The sequence below is a fragment of the Podarcis gaigeae genome, assembly GCF_964106915.1.
Source record: "Podarcis gaigeae genome assembly, chromosome: 15".
NCBI lineage: Eukaryota > Metazoa > Chordata > Lepidosauria > Squamata > Lacertidae > Podarcis > Podarcis gaigeae.
The window spans coordinates 10,529,316-10,546,177 of NC_139692.1; the positions used below are offsets into that span (position 1 = coordinate 10,529,316).

The following is a 16,862-nucleotide window of genomic DNA, read 5'->3' on the forward strand; positions in this document are numbered from 1 at the left end:
ACAAACAGGCTTCCTTCAGAAGCAAGCACAGCTGAGACTGTAAGAGTCAAAAATGTGTGAGAAATGTATGACTTCATGCCAAAAATACCACCAGAAGAAGCTGTGCCTATTTTGGGTATTGAGGCAGCACTATGAAGTGCAGGACAAGAGTCATGAATAAGCGATGAACATACAGGTGAGAAACAGTTGACTCCAAGATCTCAGAAATGCACCGACCCTAATCCCAGATTACATCCCAGGGCCAGATAATTGAAATGAGGGGCTGTTGAGTTATATGGAGTTGATACCTTCATAAACTGGGCAGACACAGGTTCAAATCCATATGAAACAGAGGCTGTGTATGCACTGCTGCTTTTAAAAATAGATGCATCATTCTCTCACCCTGCTCCCAAGTTCGCGGGGAGCAACATTTCATAAGAAACAACAGAATATAGATTGTGGCTATTACATGGAGAGTAAACAGGAATATGTACACAGTCTAACTTGCTGGTTTTGGTCCAGTCGCTCTTTGTAGTCCTAGCCTAACTTAACTCTCAGGTTTGTTAGGAAGATGAAGATGAAAAGGATGGGTGGAGCACACTGGGCATCTTTATTATACAACTTTTGGAAAATGCTGAAGACACCTCTTTACCCTTTACCTCTTTATCAACTCTTTTGATACCGGAAAGATATATTTTCTTTCTAAATTTTTATTTGCATTTTCAAAAACAGGAACAGGAGAGGTATATTTTCAGGACCCATGTTATTTGGAGGCTTGTAAGTTGTTGTAAACTATTCTGAACATTTTGTTTTAATTGCTGTAACTCACCCTGGGACCTTGGGTTGAAGGCAGGGTAATTAATAAATATATTAATAATAGGACCGTTTATGGTCCCCATAAGCACCTTGGAGGAAAGATAAGAGTTCAAGCGTCGTGATAAAAAAGGTGGAGGCCTTCCAAAATCCAGAGCTGGTCAAATAGCTGCTGATGTTGCAAAACAGTGTGCAAGCTTTCCATGTCGACCAGAACTCTGAGGCGGGTGGGTCGAGTGAGTTAAAAAAACACGTTAGCCTGGATCTTGAAAAATGAATAAATAAACCAAACCTATCACTGGTTTGCTGCTAGTGCGATTACACAGCCATTTTCGCTTCCAAGGCCGGACCAGATACCCCGCCCTCTCCGCTGGTTCCTCCTTATCCGAGTTCAAGCAGCCATCACAAGTCAAGTCACCCAGCATTTCTGCATCCTGGATTCGGCCCCCGCCCTCGTGCCTCGACTCCCTGCGGGGCCACATCCCGCCGCACGAAGCCGCCTTGGAGCCCGAGAGGCTTGCTTCCGAGCAGACGGGCGTGCGGCCTGCAGAGCTTCCACAGCCGTTTCCTTCCTCAGCACTAAAAAGCGCGGCACGGAGGGGGGGGGGAACCAGCAGGCCCCGTCCCCATCCCCCACCCCTTCCTTCCTTCCAAACAGACAACCTTAGCCTTACCCAGTGCAAGTCAACAGCGCGCATGCTCAGAAAAGGAGGGGGGGGAGAAACAACCCTCCCCCATACCTTTCTTCGGTTCCCGCCTCTCGCGGAGACCACGCCCTTACTGAGAGGCGTGGAACACCCTCGCCCCGAACCGAGAGCTCTGACTGGCCCCACGCCCCTTTCACTCTGGAAACTCTCCTCGTTGCCATTGGCCAAAAGTCGCGTGAGGAAAGGCGGAGGCGGGGGTCCACCGGCTATATAAGCCCTGCGAGCTGCCGCCGTTCTTTCTGCTGTGCCGCGCTCCTTACTGTGTGGAGAGGGCTTGACGCTGGTGCTGCCTGTTACCGCCGCCGCCGGTTTTTTCCTTTTTTTTTTAAGCAAACCCCCTTCCTTTATTCGACTCATTCCCGCCATCATGGTCAACCCGGTCGTGTATTTCGAAGTCTGCGCCGACGGCGAGCCCTTGGGGCGCGTCACCTTCGAGGTACGAAGAGAGCCGTTAAGGCTAGAGCGCGGAGAGAGGGGCTGCGCGCCTGAGGAGGACTCGGCTCCGCCGCCATTTCCTGCCGGGGAGGGAGTTCGGGGCCATTTTGGGACTGGTGTGTGTGTGTGAACGGGGAGGGCGGGGGCGGTTAGGAGCAACGGGCGCCGGTTGCGGGGGGAGGGGGCGCGATCGCCTCACTGCGGCGCGAGAGGGGCTGCGCGCGCACCCGGGTGGGTTGGGGGGGGGGAGACGGCAACGAGAGGAAGGGAAGTGGGCGCGCGCGGACGGGCGTCGCCTCCTCCACGTGGCCTGCGCAGCCTGCCCTGGGGGAAGCGGTTGCTGGCTGCCGCCGCCTTTGTTTCCCTCGCCGCCGCCGCCGCGCCTTCCTCGCTCTTCCCTGCGCGGGGAAGGGAACGGCTGCTGCCGCCGCCGCCTGCAAGGCCTTTGGCTGTTGCCGCCGCCGGCAAGGCTCTTCACGCCTCGCCCCTGACAGTGCCCATTCTCCCCACGCCTTTGCTGCAGAGATAGGAGGAGGGCCGGGGGCGGCAGTGGGGGGGGGCCTCCATTTTTGGATTATTTTTCGTGGTAGTTTGCAGGGCTTTTTTTTTTTTAGTGAAACGAGGCTTAAGGATTGCCTTAGGGGGGCTCTAACGGACCTCCCCAAAAAATTATAATGCAAGTGCTGTGCGGACGAGCCCCTTTTTAGATCGCATGAAGGGAGGTATAGGCAAGGCCTGGATTCTCGGGCTTTCTGTTCCCCCCCTCTCCCGATCAGGTTTTCCTTGATATCAAAAGCACCAAATGGCGGGCTACGGTCTCCCGTGCATATTTCCTTAGCTGGGTTTCCTGCTCCTTTTCTTCACGGTAATGCCTTGCGTGGAGCAAGCAGATTCGTGCACCGAAAAGCTGCGAGTGTAGCTTTGTTTTCCTTGACCCGCGATTTTAGTAAGAAAATCTTCACTCATCCCAAGCCCACGGTAGAGGTTAGGGATGGCTATGAAAGGTTATCTCTGCTCCTTTTAACTTTTTGATGGATTGTGTCTGCTTTGTGCGAGGGGAAATAAGCGGGTTAAATTTCAGTGCGGGGTTTCAAAGTGCGACAAATGATTGCACCATAGAGGTGGCTGTTGCAAGTTTTACCCCGTATGCGAATGGTGCTAGAGCCAGATTGAGCACGGTGCACGCTAGAGTTGTCCAGCTAATTTGTACCTGGCGTGAGTCCTGTCACTGCAGCAAAGAATAAATGGACAGTATGCCGATTGGATTTGGGAAGTGGGTGGAACACTTCGTGCCTTTTCCAAATTATGAAAATTCTGCCTTGTTGAATGTCTTTTGTACACTAGCTAAAGTTGTGCCAAAACAAAATGCAGTTGGATGTAAAGTAGATTTGTTAGGATTACACTTTTAACCGGTGGTAATAAATATGGTGAGTAGACAGTAAATCGTTTTTGCCTGATTGCAGCTGGCCTCAATATTTAGCAGTAGACGGTAGTTAAGTCGACCATTTTTATTGGAAGACTAGAAGGATTCTGGTTTGTCAGAGCTCCCTCTAGAGTGCTCTTCAATCTAAGGCATAAGCATGTTGTATCAGTCTAATGTGCCTTGATCCTATCAATTAGCTTCTGCCTTGTATCATTCCTGCACAGTTCAGTTCGATAAATGAGTCAACAGTCAGTTTTGATTTGATAGGATGTTTTCAGTTTATAGCATCCCTTGCAATACATATATTTTGGTGCATGTTACTAGAATTAATGACACTGATAATTACAAATGGTTAACAGGATAGCTTGAATGATTGTTATACGCCATAACCACCCAGGTTAAATATTTTAAAAGGCAGTGCTTCTCTTGGTAAAGCAATACAGCAAGAAGGATCAATGAGACTGGGAAAATTAAGGGAGTTAAGTAAAAATGTGTCTATTCAAACTGAATGTCATTAATTGACTTCTGTTTTTGTCCCACAGCTATTTGCAGACACGGTTCCAAAGACAGCAGGTTTGTACATTTGAAGTGCCTTCATCTCCAGGCATGTTTGTTGGAAGTAATTTTTCAAGGATCTAAGCAAATGTGGAAGGCTGTTCTTACAAATGTCTGCCTCTGATTTCAGAGAATTTCCGTGCCTTGAGCACTGGGGAGAAAGGTTTTGGTTACAAGGGGTCCTGCTTCCACAGAATCATTCCTGGGTTCATGTGCCAGGTATGTAGCAGTTAAGATTTTAGTCTTACAGTATTTGAATTGCACTGTTGATGAGATTCATTCATATAAAAAGCATTGTGGTCCTGCCTTGTCATGTTTTACGATTTATGATAGTCTGGTCCCTAGACTTTGACCTTTTCTGCTTGCATAATTGCTCTTCTGTCCTGAATCCATATATATATATATCTCCCAGTGTCAGCTACATGTGTATATTGTTTTTCTATAGGGTGGTGACTTTACTCGTCATAATGGAACAGGTGGTAAATCAATTTACGGTGAGAAGTTTGCTGATGAGAACTTCGTCCTCAAGCACACAGGTGCTGGCATCTTGTCTATGGCAAATGCTGGTCCCAATACGAATGGGTCTCAGTTCTTCATCTGCACTGCCAAAACTGACTGGTGAGTACTTTGTTTGAGACTCTCAACAGTGAACTTAGGCATTAGTTCAAATGGAATAGAATACCCTGAGCCTGAAGTGTAGAAGGTTGTGTTTTGTCTAAAGGTACACCCAAACATAATAGCCAAGCATAATTTCTTGGCTAGCATAGTTATTGCCTGCTGCCTGTCACCTAAAATCTTCGGAATGTTGACAGGATGGTAGCTTTAAATGTATTTGGAACAGCTTTACGACATAACAAAAATCACAAGCATTCTAAATTGTTCTAACCAATTTATTTCCTTAGGTTGGATGGGAAGCATGTGGTCTTTGGCAAAGTCAAAGATGGAATGAATATTGTGGAAGCAATGGAGCGCTTTGGGTCAAGGAACGGCAAGACAAGCAAGAAGATCACCATCTCTGACTGTGGGCAGCTGTCATAAAATTCCTTTGTCTTAACAATCAACCATTCCTTCTGTAGCTGGGGTTAGTCCCCTGTAATCCTTGTGCTCCTGACTTACTGCTGCTTTTCTATTGGGTTTCAATTTCTGCTCCCTCACAAGTCCAGCTGGACTGAAGACAACTTTGTTTGCAAAGTGAAATAAAACAAGTTAAACCACATGCTAGTTTGTTGTTTTCTCCCCCAAGGCAAAGCCTTGCATGTTATAATCTGATCAGATAGGTCCTAATCCTAAAAACATTGTCAAACCTTGGGGTGGCTTAGGTGTTGGGCAATATTAAGCCTGTCTGTAACCTTTATTCTAATCTTTGGGGATGGAGAACTTGTTCTTCCCCATAGTGATCACCATAGCAGACTATATTCTCTGCTGACTGAGGCTGATAGAAGTTGGGGCCTCTGAGTTAACTAAGTTACTGTTTGAACATAGTTTGAGATATACTAAAGTGTGTGATCCTATGAGAGGGAAGCCGTAAGATCCAAATAGTGCTGCCTAGTTCTAGCCCAAGAATAAAAGCTGGTAATTCTAAGGCCTTGTTTGAAAGGCATTAAGCTGAAAATGTTGAGGCATTTGCTCTATAAATCTCGTTATACTGCTTAAAGGGGGAAAATACATCCAGATGTCCCAACTAATACACATTTATTTGGGCAAGTATCCACTTACACAATTTCTTACAATTTTTTGGATCAGCAAGCTGTAATTTTCATCTTCTAAACTGGTCTCTGCTCACAGTGGTACTAACTGATGTCAGAAACATTACAACATTGGTATATTTGATGTTATGAACTAAACACTGGCCATGTCCCTTAGCAAGTAAATCACAAAAGTATTGCTGGATGATTGCTATATTTGCAAGAGAAGTTACATTGTTGGCTTCACAAGGGACAGCAATCTGCAGATGCACTTACAGGATCAAGTAAAACTAATGTTGCATGTAATACTGTCTTTTATGTTCAGCTGTTTCATTGGCATTAGTTTTGATGCCACTAAAACCCTTTATGGAAAATGACAGTACCATTCACTTAAGAAGCATGCTGTTTGGTGGGGCTCACTCATTTTGTGGGTGACTTGATCCTGCTCAGGACTTGTGTTCAGGATGATGATGAAAGGAGTCTAGGATGGAGCAAGCAATACAATGCGTATTCTATGTCAACTGGGCTCCTTAACAATTTAGGGTTAAACAATGCCTATTGCTACTAGGAAATCACATTCCAAGCGTACAATGTTGGTTGGAGATAGCAAATTGAATAGTTCATTTGAGAGGCTGCAGGCTAATGGGCAGAATAGGCTTTGGAACCTGAACAGGTTTGTGGCAGCATTCTGAGTGCATATGAATAGCATCTACATAGGTTTCATAGCAGCTGCCAACATAAATCACAGGACTGGGTTACTCATGTCTTATTTGCCTACTGCTGAGATTACAATCTTTGTCAATACCTTGTTAAAAATATTTGGGTGAGTAACTCACTACTGGGAACCTCTAATGACTGCAAACATGACTAAACATTGGGCAGGACATGTGTATGCTGAAATGCTCAAGAGAACAGCATGTTTAAACAAACATCTAATCTACCAAGGGCTTGTTGATAACTAGCTAGCTCAACATTACTGAACTAAAAGTTTTAGTTCTATATAGGACAAGGTGTTTGAAACAGGTTGCTTCAGGACAAGGAAAGCTAGGAATATTTTAGATATGTAATATACCCCATCATTTCCTCCAAGGAGGTTAAGGTGACATACATGGCTCCCTCATTTTATCCCAAGGTCCCCTCCAGCAGGGCTGGAAAAGTGCTAACTAGGCTTTGAGAAGGAGGGACTCTTAAGACCCTGACAGAGCCCTGAATGGAAAATAAAAGGTTTACATAGAATAAGCCTGCTTGGGGCAATTCTTAAATTTAAAGGTTGGAGTTCATATTATCCAACTTGTGTCTCTGCAATATTTAGAACAATGTTGAAGGAATGAAGTCCCAAACTTATTGTATGAATCTGGGATTCAGTCACTTGATGCTATTTTCACATTCACTAGAGAAAAAAGGCACTCCCCTTGCTAGTGTAACATCCAATTTATAATCTGATTTACTCAGATGGGATATTACAACTCTCAATGCCCCCAGTATGTTAATATCATAATTGGATTAGATAAGATAGGAGCATAAATTTTCTACCATTTGATTGGTATGAGCTTGTTTGTTTAATCTGCCTGTTGATCTGTCTGGTTTTGTTGGTCTTCTGCAGTGTTCTTAATTAAAAAGAAAAAGAAGCATTAACTGCATATAGTTTACAAGATTTGTGTCTAGTGATGCCTGGCTCAGAACTAATTTTTCAGCAGGGTTGTGTGCATATGACTTCTAGGAAAGGGATCTGTTCACCATGAAACCAAAATTGCAGTAGAATAACGGCTTTTGCAAATGAAAAAAAGGGACATGAACCTGAACCTGAACATGCATGTCTGCAGTTCTGTGCCCCACCACCGCCAATTTCACTCTGAGGCCATTGGAAGGTTTCACAGCCATTATATACAACATGGATATTCCTATTCTGCCTGCTGAAAAAGGAAAGGGAGGACATAGGAAAAGGAAGCTGCTGCTGCTGTGGGTTACATCATCTTTTGCTGATATTCCTTCCTCCTCCCCCTCCCTTCCAGGTTTGCAGATGTAGCTCTGGATGTTATGCAGAGAAAGAGCACTACTCCAGGAGGAGAAATTAGGTTTTTATTTCAGGTTCTAGCATCTTGGTGAACGAGAAATTTAAGCACCTATCATAATGTAGCTACCGAAAACCATCTTTAAGGCTCTTATAGCCACACAGTTTGCTGCAGGATAGAAATTTTGCCAAGGATTTCTAGCAAGAGTTACCAGATTCCCAAAGCAAGTTTTTAAAAAAACAACGGAAATTATTAAGCTGCATAGAAAACATTTTGCATTTCTGATTTGGAGGCCACCCTGTTTCTGCATTCCCCCTTGAAGACTGCAAATGCTGCAAACTCAGCCGGTAAGACTTCACCCCGTTCTGCCCTTTGCTTTTGTCTTTACTATTAATGGCCAGAAGCATGTTCTAGAATCACATCCTCCAACAGTGTTAAGGACACAGGCACAGAACAGAGGAATAAAATAACTGGATCCCATTTACGGTAATCTAATGAAAACAAGCAATGAAATAAATGGTTGAAGGCACATATGCATCACACGACTTCTCATTTTTAATTCCATGCCTATTATGCACCAGTGATAACACCACATGGCTTTGTGGCATAACAGTCACACTCCAATCCGAGCTTTAAAGACTTCCTTTGCAGAGTGCCAGGAGTCTTACCGTTCCCTGTAAACAATTAACAGTTTATATCAACAAAAGGTAAAGCTTCACGCCATGTAGTGGCGCTGCTTTTGCTCTTTCCTAGTCATAGTGCAGGAAACACCTTCTGGTTACTTTACAGAACACCATTTGGAAGGAATCCAAGAAAGTAGCTGTATGCCTGGGCCAAATGCTTCGCTAGCAGGAAGCTATCTCTGGACTTCATACCCTGGTGCAACGATCAAACTTGAGGAATGCCCTCCTCTATTTTGCTATGTCTGTAATTCTCAGACAGCTGCAGTATTTGGTGTCTGAGCACCTTGCCAAGAATACTGGCCCAGTCATTCAGGGACTGGGAACCAGAGCACCAGACAGATGTCAGGACTGCAAATTCCACCACTTCTAACCACTGGCAGAGGCTGATGGGAGCGGGAGGGTCACAGACCCCAAGAGCAGAAGAATGCATGCCCTTTCAGAAAAGGAGAACATAGTGTCCATTTCTTTAAAAATCTATTATTTTATTTATTTATACCTCGCCCATCTGGCTGGGTTTCCACAGCCACTCTGGGCAGCTTCCAAAAAAATATTAAAAATACCTTGAAACAGTCATTAAAAACTTCCCTAAACAGGGCTGCTTTCAGATGTCTTCTAAAAGTCAGATAGTGGTTTATTTCCTTGACATCTGATGGGAGGGCGTTCCACAACCGAAGCGATGTCTGCTTTTAAGTCCCTTGAAGCAGAAAGGCAGTTCTTTTTTTTTTCCCCTCCAAAAGAAAGCAGGCACAGGTTTTTATTTTTTAAAGCAAAACACTGGGGATTTTGTGGGTGGTGCCTGGCACCCAAACCCTTAAAAAGACTCCGGGGTCGAAGCGTAACACCGTGGGCTGCCGTTGGAGGCTTTCCATAATGACCTGTCTCTCCATGCAAAACGAAAAAGGCTTGCAGAGCTTAATATTGCAGAGATAACGCTGGATCGGGGCCCTTTCTTCTAGGATGCCAGTCTCCTGCGTGCAGGAAAATGTATTTAGCATAGAGGAACCTTCCGTCCTCTAAGCCCCCGTTTCCGATATGGAACGGAAACTCAAACCCGGCTCTGCCACCTCAATGAGGACTAGGACTTTATCACGTCTTGTTGCACGAGGTGTTCTGGCTCTCCGAAGCTGCATCTCGGAGTAGCAACTCCCCATCTTGCGCCTGCCGTGAAAATAGCTGCAATGCAACACGGCGATGCCTACATGGGCGGTCCGTAGCCTATCTTATTTTAATTTTTTTAAAAAAGCAAATAAAGAAACCCAACACGGCAGCGCCTGGATGGATTCACACGGTGCGCGTGCATTTCCAGCAGAGAAGATCGCGGTGTGTGCTCTCCTCCTCCTGGCTGCAAAACTGGACGGGAAAGGCAGCAAGAGGGAAGGGATTCTGCAGCACAAGGAGAAAAGCAAGCCGCTTTGCAGCAAGCCGACACGCTGCTTCTTGCAGCAGCCGGGAAAAGCCCCCCAGCGAGAGAGGCAGAGAGACGGTGCAGATGACTCACCCGGCTCCGTGGGCGGGCGGGGTCGAGAAAGAGTTGCCCAGCCCTGTCCGCGCTAGTGGAAATCTACCGCTCCCGCCTCCCTGCTTTCCAGTCCGGGGAGAGAGAGAGCGAGATTGAGATTCCGCCCCCCCCCTCCCCCGCATCTCGGGTGGTTTCTCTTTCTGGGCGGCAACTCCCAGGTTTGAATTTGTGCTGCAAAACAGCGCCCCTCCGTGGCCGATCTTGGCTACTGCAAGACGAGCCCCCGGAATTTCTGGAGTTCTGGGAGGTGAAACGGGAATCTCTGCGGGTGATTTTCTCAAGCTTTCCTCGGAACTGTCCCCGCCACCCATAGCTGTCAACTTACAGATTTGAAAATAAGGGACCAGCAGCCTCGAAAATAAGGGATCAGCAGCCAAAATAAGGGATTTTGCTATTGTACATACATTGGTAGGATTGACAGATGCTGTCAATCCGGCATGAGGCACTGTGGCGGCCGCTGAAGCACCGTCCTTCTGCGTCCCTCCCCATCCCCTCCTCTTCCTCCTCCCTCACCTCTCCTCTCTTCAGCTGCCACCACCGCTGCCGCCTCCGGGCTCGCGGGCGGCGTGGGCGAGAGTCTCTCTCCCTCCCTCGCCCCCCTCGAGCGGGGAAGGGCCAATGGAACTCCTCGCGCCAGGACGGCGGTGCCAGTGCGCGCTCTCGTGCATGGCGGAGGACCCTGAGCCGCTGCTTCCCTCCCAAGCCGGGTGAGCATGAAACCTGGGAAACTTAAAGGGACATCATCAATAAGGGACAGCAGCGGGACACGGCACTGGGATAAGGGAGTTTCCCACCAAATAAGGGACGGTTGACAGCTATGCCACCACCTGCTCAAGCTTTGTGGAAGGCAAATGGTGTTGCTGACCGGAGCTGATGGCAACTGGAGTCCAACCAGATCTAGAGGGGTACATAGGTTCCTTGTCCCCATTACACTGATACCTCGGGTTACAGACACTTCAGGTTACAGACTCCGCTAACGCAGAAATATTACCTTGGGTTAAGAACTTTGCTTCAGGATGAGAACAGAAATCATGCTCCGGCAGAAATCATGCTTTGGCGGCGCAGCAGCAGCGGGACGCCCCATAAGCTAAAGTGGTGCTTCAGGTTAAGAACAGTTTCAGGTTAAGAACGGACCTCCAGAATGAATTAAGTGCTTAATCTGAGGTACCACTGTAAATCCTTTATCATTGCATAGTTCAAATTTTTACTACATGTTTTCTGTCAATCCTACCAATGTGTGTAATTGTTTACAATAGACCTCCAGAACGAATTAAGTTCTTAACCCGAGGTACCACTGTACATGGATATGGAATTTTTTCCCTCTCTAGAGAATGTGCCCAATATTGCAGTTTAACAGAGCAAACTTGTCAGATGTAAGCCACACAGAGCACAGTGGAACTTATTTCTTTCACCTTTTTTTTTTTTAGTGGAAATTATTTCTGAGTAGATATATTCACTACAGTGGTACCTTGGTTCTTAAACGCCTTGGTCCTCGAACAACTTGGAACACAAACACTGCAAACTTGGAAGTAAGTGTTCTGGTTTGTGGACTTTTTCCAGAAACCGAACATGCTCCGTTTTGAGTGTTACACTTCCGATTCAAGTGCCACACTTCCATTTTGAGTGTTACGCTGAGGTTTGTCTGTTTTTGCTATTTATTTTGAGTTTCTGTTTTTGCGACTCTTTTTCTTCCCATCATCCCTGACCGCTGGTCCTATTAGCTAGGGATGATGGGAGTTGTAGTCCCAAAACAGCTGGAGGACCAAGTTTGGCCATGCCTGATAAGGTCACCCAATGAGCTTCCTGGCTGACTGGAGATTTGAATCCTGGTTTCTCGGGTCCTCGTCCAACACTCTAACCACTACAACACACTGCCTCTTTATGGCTTGAGGCAGAACAGTAAATGGTGTGCTCCCCCAAGACATGATTCATGGTATCTAAGGTTGGCCAAATGAATCTGGCACCTGAGACAAGAAAGGATGCTACAAGTGCCTCTCCCTGGGAGTAAAAAATCAATAATTAGAAATGCCTATCAATTCGCTGCGTTTAGGCAACGATCCCACCTAAGACATCTCTCTTACTTTAACCTAATGGTAGAGTTGGCTCTCAGAGCGGCTTAGGTAAACCCAGTGCAAGCAATAAAAGTGATATCAATCAATAAACAAGAAGATAATCGCAACAGGTTCAACGAGCAATACAATTAAGATCTTTAAAGGTATTTGTTTTAAATTTGGGTTTAAAGAAAAGACCACCCACAGTATTAGAAGACCTGGGCAATTAAAAGCAATTTTTCATGTGGCTGTGCAAAATAATAAAAAAATAAAGATGGTTTCCCGTTGGACTTTGTTGGGGCATGAGTTACATAAATGAGATACTAAAGCTGAGGCAACGTATACACAATACATTTAAAGCACCCCCCCACACACAAAAAAGTATTGTGGGGTCTGTAGTTTGTTAAAGGTGTTGAGAACTGTAGCTCTGTGAGGAGGAAAATAGAGTTGTAAGGATAGTTTGGTGGGGAAGTGTTGTGTTTTCAGTGTGCTTTACCTGTGTGGGTTTACACACAGCATTCGTGGTTCATCCAGTTGTTTAATCGCACCCTGTTGGCCTTCTCAGGCATCAGGATTTGCAGATGGGGCTCCTTTGGTAATTCCGGCACCCTCAGGAGTTTGGAGAATGGTGGTCCAGAAGAAGACATTTTCCTGTAGGAGCCCCTAAATTGTGGAACTTCCTCCCTATAGAGATGTATCAAGCATCTTCATTGTACAGTGGTACCTCAGGTTATATACGCTGCAGGTTACAGACTCCGCTAACCCAGAAATATTACCTCAGGTTAAGAACTTTGCTTCAGGATGAGAACAGAAATCGTGCTCCGGCAGCAGCAGGCCCCATTAGCTAAAGTGGTGCTTCAGGTTAAGAACAGTTTCAGGTTAAGAATGGACCTCCAGAACGAATTAAGTACTTAACCAGAGGTACCACTGTACACCTTTTCGCTATATGCTGGAGACCTATCTCTTTATATTGGCCTTTGATGGTCAAGATTTTTGTGACCTACCTCCTTTATTCATATAGCTCTGTTCCATTTTGGAGGTGGCATTTGCGAGCATTTGGCGTGAATCGGATGACATTGAGTTTTTGGCGAAACCGTAACCCCTCAGGTTAGGACACAGAGGGATAGTTTTGCCGGGCGCCGTAAAAGGTGGGGTTTTCACCGCCAAACGTTGCAGGGTGTCAGGGACTGGACAGAGAGCAGGAATGGCACAGACTGCCTCCCCATCCTGACCCCACCCAGGGAGGAGGAAGAGGAAGACAGTATAGATTTACAACAGGGGTTTGAGGGAGGTCACAGCTCAGAGGCAGATGAAGTGAAAAGTTTGGGAAATAATGGGAGAGAAAGAGGCAGGACTAGGATGGCAGCTGGCCGACATGGTGTCTTTAGAAAGTGACATATACTCGGAGTTGAGTGTGAATTTCATTCTCTTTATTCAGCTCGTAGTAGCAATGAATGAATCTTTCCCCAAAACGTCTAGCTTATATATACATTATTTACACAAGGGGCCCAGGGTGATTGGCTAATTCTGGGCTGCTCCTGTAGGCCAATCAGGTTGCGGAGTCACCTCCTCTAAAAGCTTGATTGGCTGCTCCTGCAGGCCAATCAGGTTGCTGATTCACTTCATCCAGGAGCCTGATTGGCTGCTCCTGCAGGCCAATCAGGTCACTGATTCACTTCCACCTGGAGCTGGATTGGGTGGCTCCTGCGGACCAATCAGACTGCTGCATTACGGATCCTATTGTTCTAGGATTCAGCTCAGTGCATAACAGAAAGCATTCCAGATCTCCCAGAACCTGGCGAGCCTTGAAAGTAGGACAGCAAAGGGCTCAAATACAGAGGGCAAGTAGCAGCACCCATAGAAGAGATGAATGAGGAAGTGGGAGAGACAGGGAGGTGGAGATTCACTTGGGACAACACCATTATCCAGGACTCTGGGTTCTGCAGCCTCTCTCTGAAAAGATATAAATAAAAAAGGACGGTTAGAAACTTTTCCTTGTCATTTCTGGGGAACCAGCTGGGAGCCACTGACAGCATCCTGACAACCTCCAGTGTTCTTGGACTACAACTCCCATCATCCCTTATCATTGGCAATGCTGGCTACTGCTGATGGTATTTGGAGTCCAGCAACACCTGGAGGACCACAGCTTCACAGCTGTACTATACCTTGCTGGATGGTATGTATGCTGGACCTATGTATGGTGACTTGTCAATTGTGATGGAACATAATGGAGGAGGTATGTCTCTTAGGTCTGCCTGTGAGCAGGCATTGTTGCTCATTTGCATATTGTAATCCAATTGGCTAAAAGGAACAAAAAAAGCACCAGTAGCAGAAACAGAGCTGAGTATGGTAGATAAGTAGCAATTTCTAGCAAGTAAATAGGTCTTAGATACCTTATGCCTATCTAATGCTTAAATAGAACTGGCACAATGCAACCATTTTTGTTCACCTGTTATGCTCAACTCAGCTGAACTCACCACCCTCCCTCTGTGAATTAAGTGTCTATTCCTTTCTTTCCATCACTCCTTCCTTCTCTTCTTCCTGGGGGGAAGCAATTAGTGTTTGTGGAACTGCTGGGCAATGCTGTTATATTGAGGGTAAGTAATTCAGTCCTTATTCTGTTCTCCATGATAACTGGAATGGCAAAGGTTTAATTATAGCTGTGGTTTGTGTAACCCACTCCCCAAAGTAGCTTCCTTTTCCTTTATTCCCCTGATCACAATTAGTTGTTTGTTTTATAAAAGCAATTCAAAGCAACTTGGAACAACAAATGAACAACACATACTCTCAAGGAAACAGAAAACAGTTGCTATTTGGTTGGTCCCTTTTTCTAACAAAGAGAAAAATGATTCCAATTATTTATTTGTTTGTTTGTTTTACATGCCCTTCATCAATAGGTCTCAGTGCAGTTTACAGAATAAAATACAAGATAAAAAACACAAGTAAATAATTAAACCCAAACAACAAAACAATAACCCCCCCCTTCCCACAGCACTTTGAATTGGGCCAATTAGCTAATTGGACTTACTCCCACTTTTTTGAATAGGATAGTAGCATAATTTTCCAAGGACACTTCATCAGATTCAATAAGCATTATCCTTAACTATAAACAAAATCATACACAAATATGTCATACACAAACACACGGGGGGGGGCGGAGAGAGAGACAAAGTTTAACACGACGATGGATTATGTTCTTTTTAAAATTTTTATTTATAAAATTTTCAAATTTAACAATAAAAAACCCCAAAAAAACCCATTCCATTTGAATTATACATCCAATTCTAATCTTTCCACTTTCAGACTTCCTTCAGTCTATCTGGAAATTTTCATGCTTTCACAGTTATTCACATTTCTTGCATCTATATTGTTTTTTTAAAAACCAAATTAATCTTAACAATTATTATAAAACAATATTTCCTTCCATTATTATCGCAGAGCTTCTTGAAAACCTACAAACGTTAATTGACCTTCACAAATATTCTTAATATACTCTGTAAATTTATTCCAGTCCTCGGTAAATCTCTGGTCTCGCCGGTTCCGAATTCTCCCCGTTAGCTGACGATGGATTCATGTGTTTTGCAAAAGGTTTTTTGATGAGATAAGCTAATGACATTTATGGGTTTGTTTTCTTTAGTAGTTCATGTTGACATGGCAGCACTGAGGGGACAGAACAAGACTTTTTCACCCTCGCAATGAGTTAGCAAAAATAGCCAGATCTGGACCCAGAGATGATTCTGTATGTATAGAAGCAAAAGGTCGAGACACGCTTTGGCATGGCTCCTGCAAACAGTTCCTCAGATTTGTATAATGAAACCCTCAAAATCGGTGCTTCTTCTGAATGAAAATAGTCATGTCAACATGGTGTCCTTATAGCATCATAGCAATGTAAAAGCTTTTCAGTGCGGAAAATGGTGCCACCTGGTGGCCCTGACCAAACATTCACTCTAGTTTTTGTTTTTATTATATTACACAGCATCACCATAAAGAGTGGTGTTCTGCATGCCCTTTTCTCATTGGCTGCACAAACTAGCTCAGTGTCACTGGGGAAGATACAAAAGCCCTTTCTTTATCATGCATGCCATAGTACATGTGGCTATAATTGGTTTTAGTAGTTTTTAAATTCAGAATTTAAATGTGCTGGTGGGATGTGGGTAATAAATGTGGTATGTATGTCGTAATCAGTAGCATTGCTTTGAGCTTAACATTATCACCAAATTGCTGAGATCAAACTAGGGGGGTCAGTTCAAAAGTAAAGGGTTGGCCCTTTATTTATTAAAAAAATTAATAAATTGCATTTTCAAAAACAGGAACAGAGAGCATATTTAGCCCCCCTCCCCCCCCTGTCCCACTTACAAATTCATACCAAATACAGCATGCATACTTCTACCTTTAATAACAATTTTCTTACAAGGAACACCATATTTTCATAGTCCTATAGTCATAATACTTCCAAGGATTCCTCAGAACAACAACAATAACAACACTTTTCTCTCAAAAGGAGACCTACCTAAGGCTTAATGAAATACAGACATTGCATTTTAGCTTGCGAGAGCATTTGTGTTCAACTAAGCTGGTTGCAGCAGAAACATTAGGCTAACCTCACAGCACATTCCAAAGTAGACTAGAACACGGCTGCAGACTCTCTCTCATAAACCCAGTTACAAATTTCTTTCCTTTTTAGTTGTCAAGGGAAGGGGGGGCACATACACAGGATTTATTTTTTCTTTTCTTTCTACCACTTGGAGGAAGACTCTCCTTTGGAGCCTCTCTCAAATACGAAACATTTGCACACCTCATTCTCATATTTGTCTTGTTTAAGATTGAAAAGGCCCAACATGGCTTCCTTAGATTAAATTTTTGAAGCAAAATTGCATTATTATTATTTTTTAGATGGCACATTTAAGATAGGCAGCTGATGGATGCTACCTAAGGCCAATTTAAAGACATGAAAAATGTTTCTTAAACACAAATTGAAGGGGTCTGTCAGAGTCCAGGCG

General features: G+C 44.6%; 1 protein-coding gene and 1 long non-coding RNA gene across 2 annotated transcripts in view; one reads left to right on the forward strand and one right to left on the reverse strand.

Annotated features, from left to right (window-relative positions):
- The window catches only part of LOC310832248, a 51,710-nt gene extending 50,116 nt beyond the window's left edge, over positions 1-1,594 (reverse strand). The window contains exon 1 of the long non-coding RNA XR_014558197.1: positions 1,467-1,594. This is a non-coding gene — a long non-coding RNA (uncharacterized lncRNA). The remainder of the gene's footprint in view (positions 1-1,466) is intronic.
- A 103-nt stretch (positions 1,595-1,697) lies between these two features.
- Positions 1,698-5,128, forward strand: PPIA (peptidylprolyl isomerase A). The gene is made up of 5 exons (XM_083713861.1): positions 1,698-1,935; positions 3,900-3,930; positions 4,043-4,131; positions 4,358-4,530; positions 4,815-5,128. Exons 1-5 carry the CDS (start codon positions 1,867-1,869, stop codon positions 4,948-4,950), a joined length of 498 nt encoding a protein of 165 aa, XP_083569987.1. The 5' UTR covers positions 1,698-1,866; the 3' UTR covers positions 4,951-5,128.
- Positions 5,129-16,862: the final 11,734 nt, after the last annotated feature.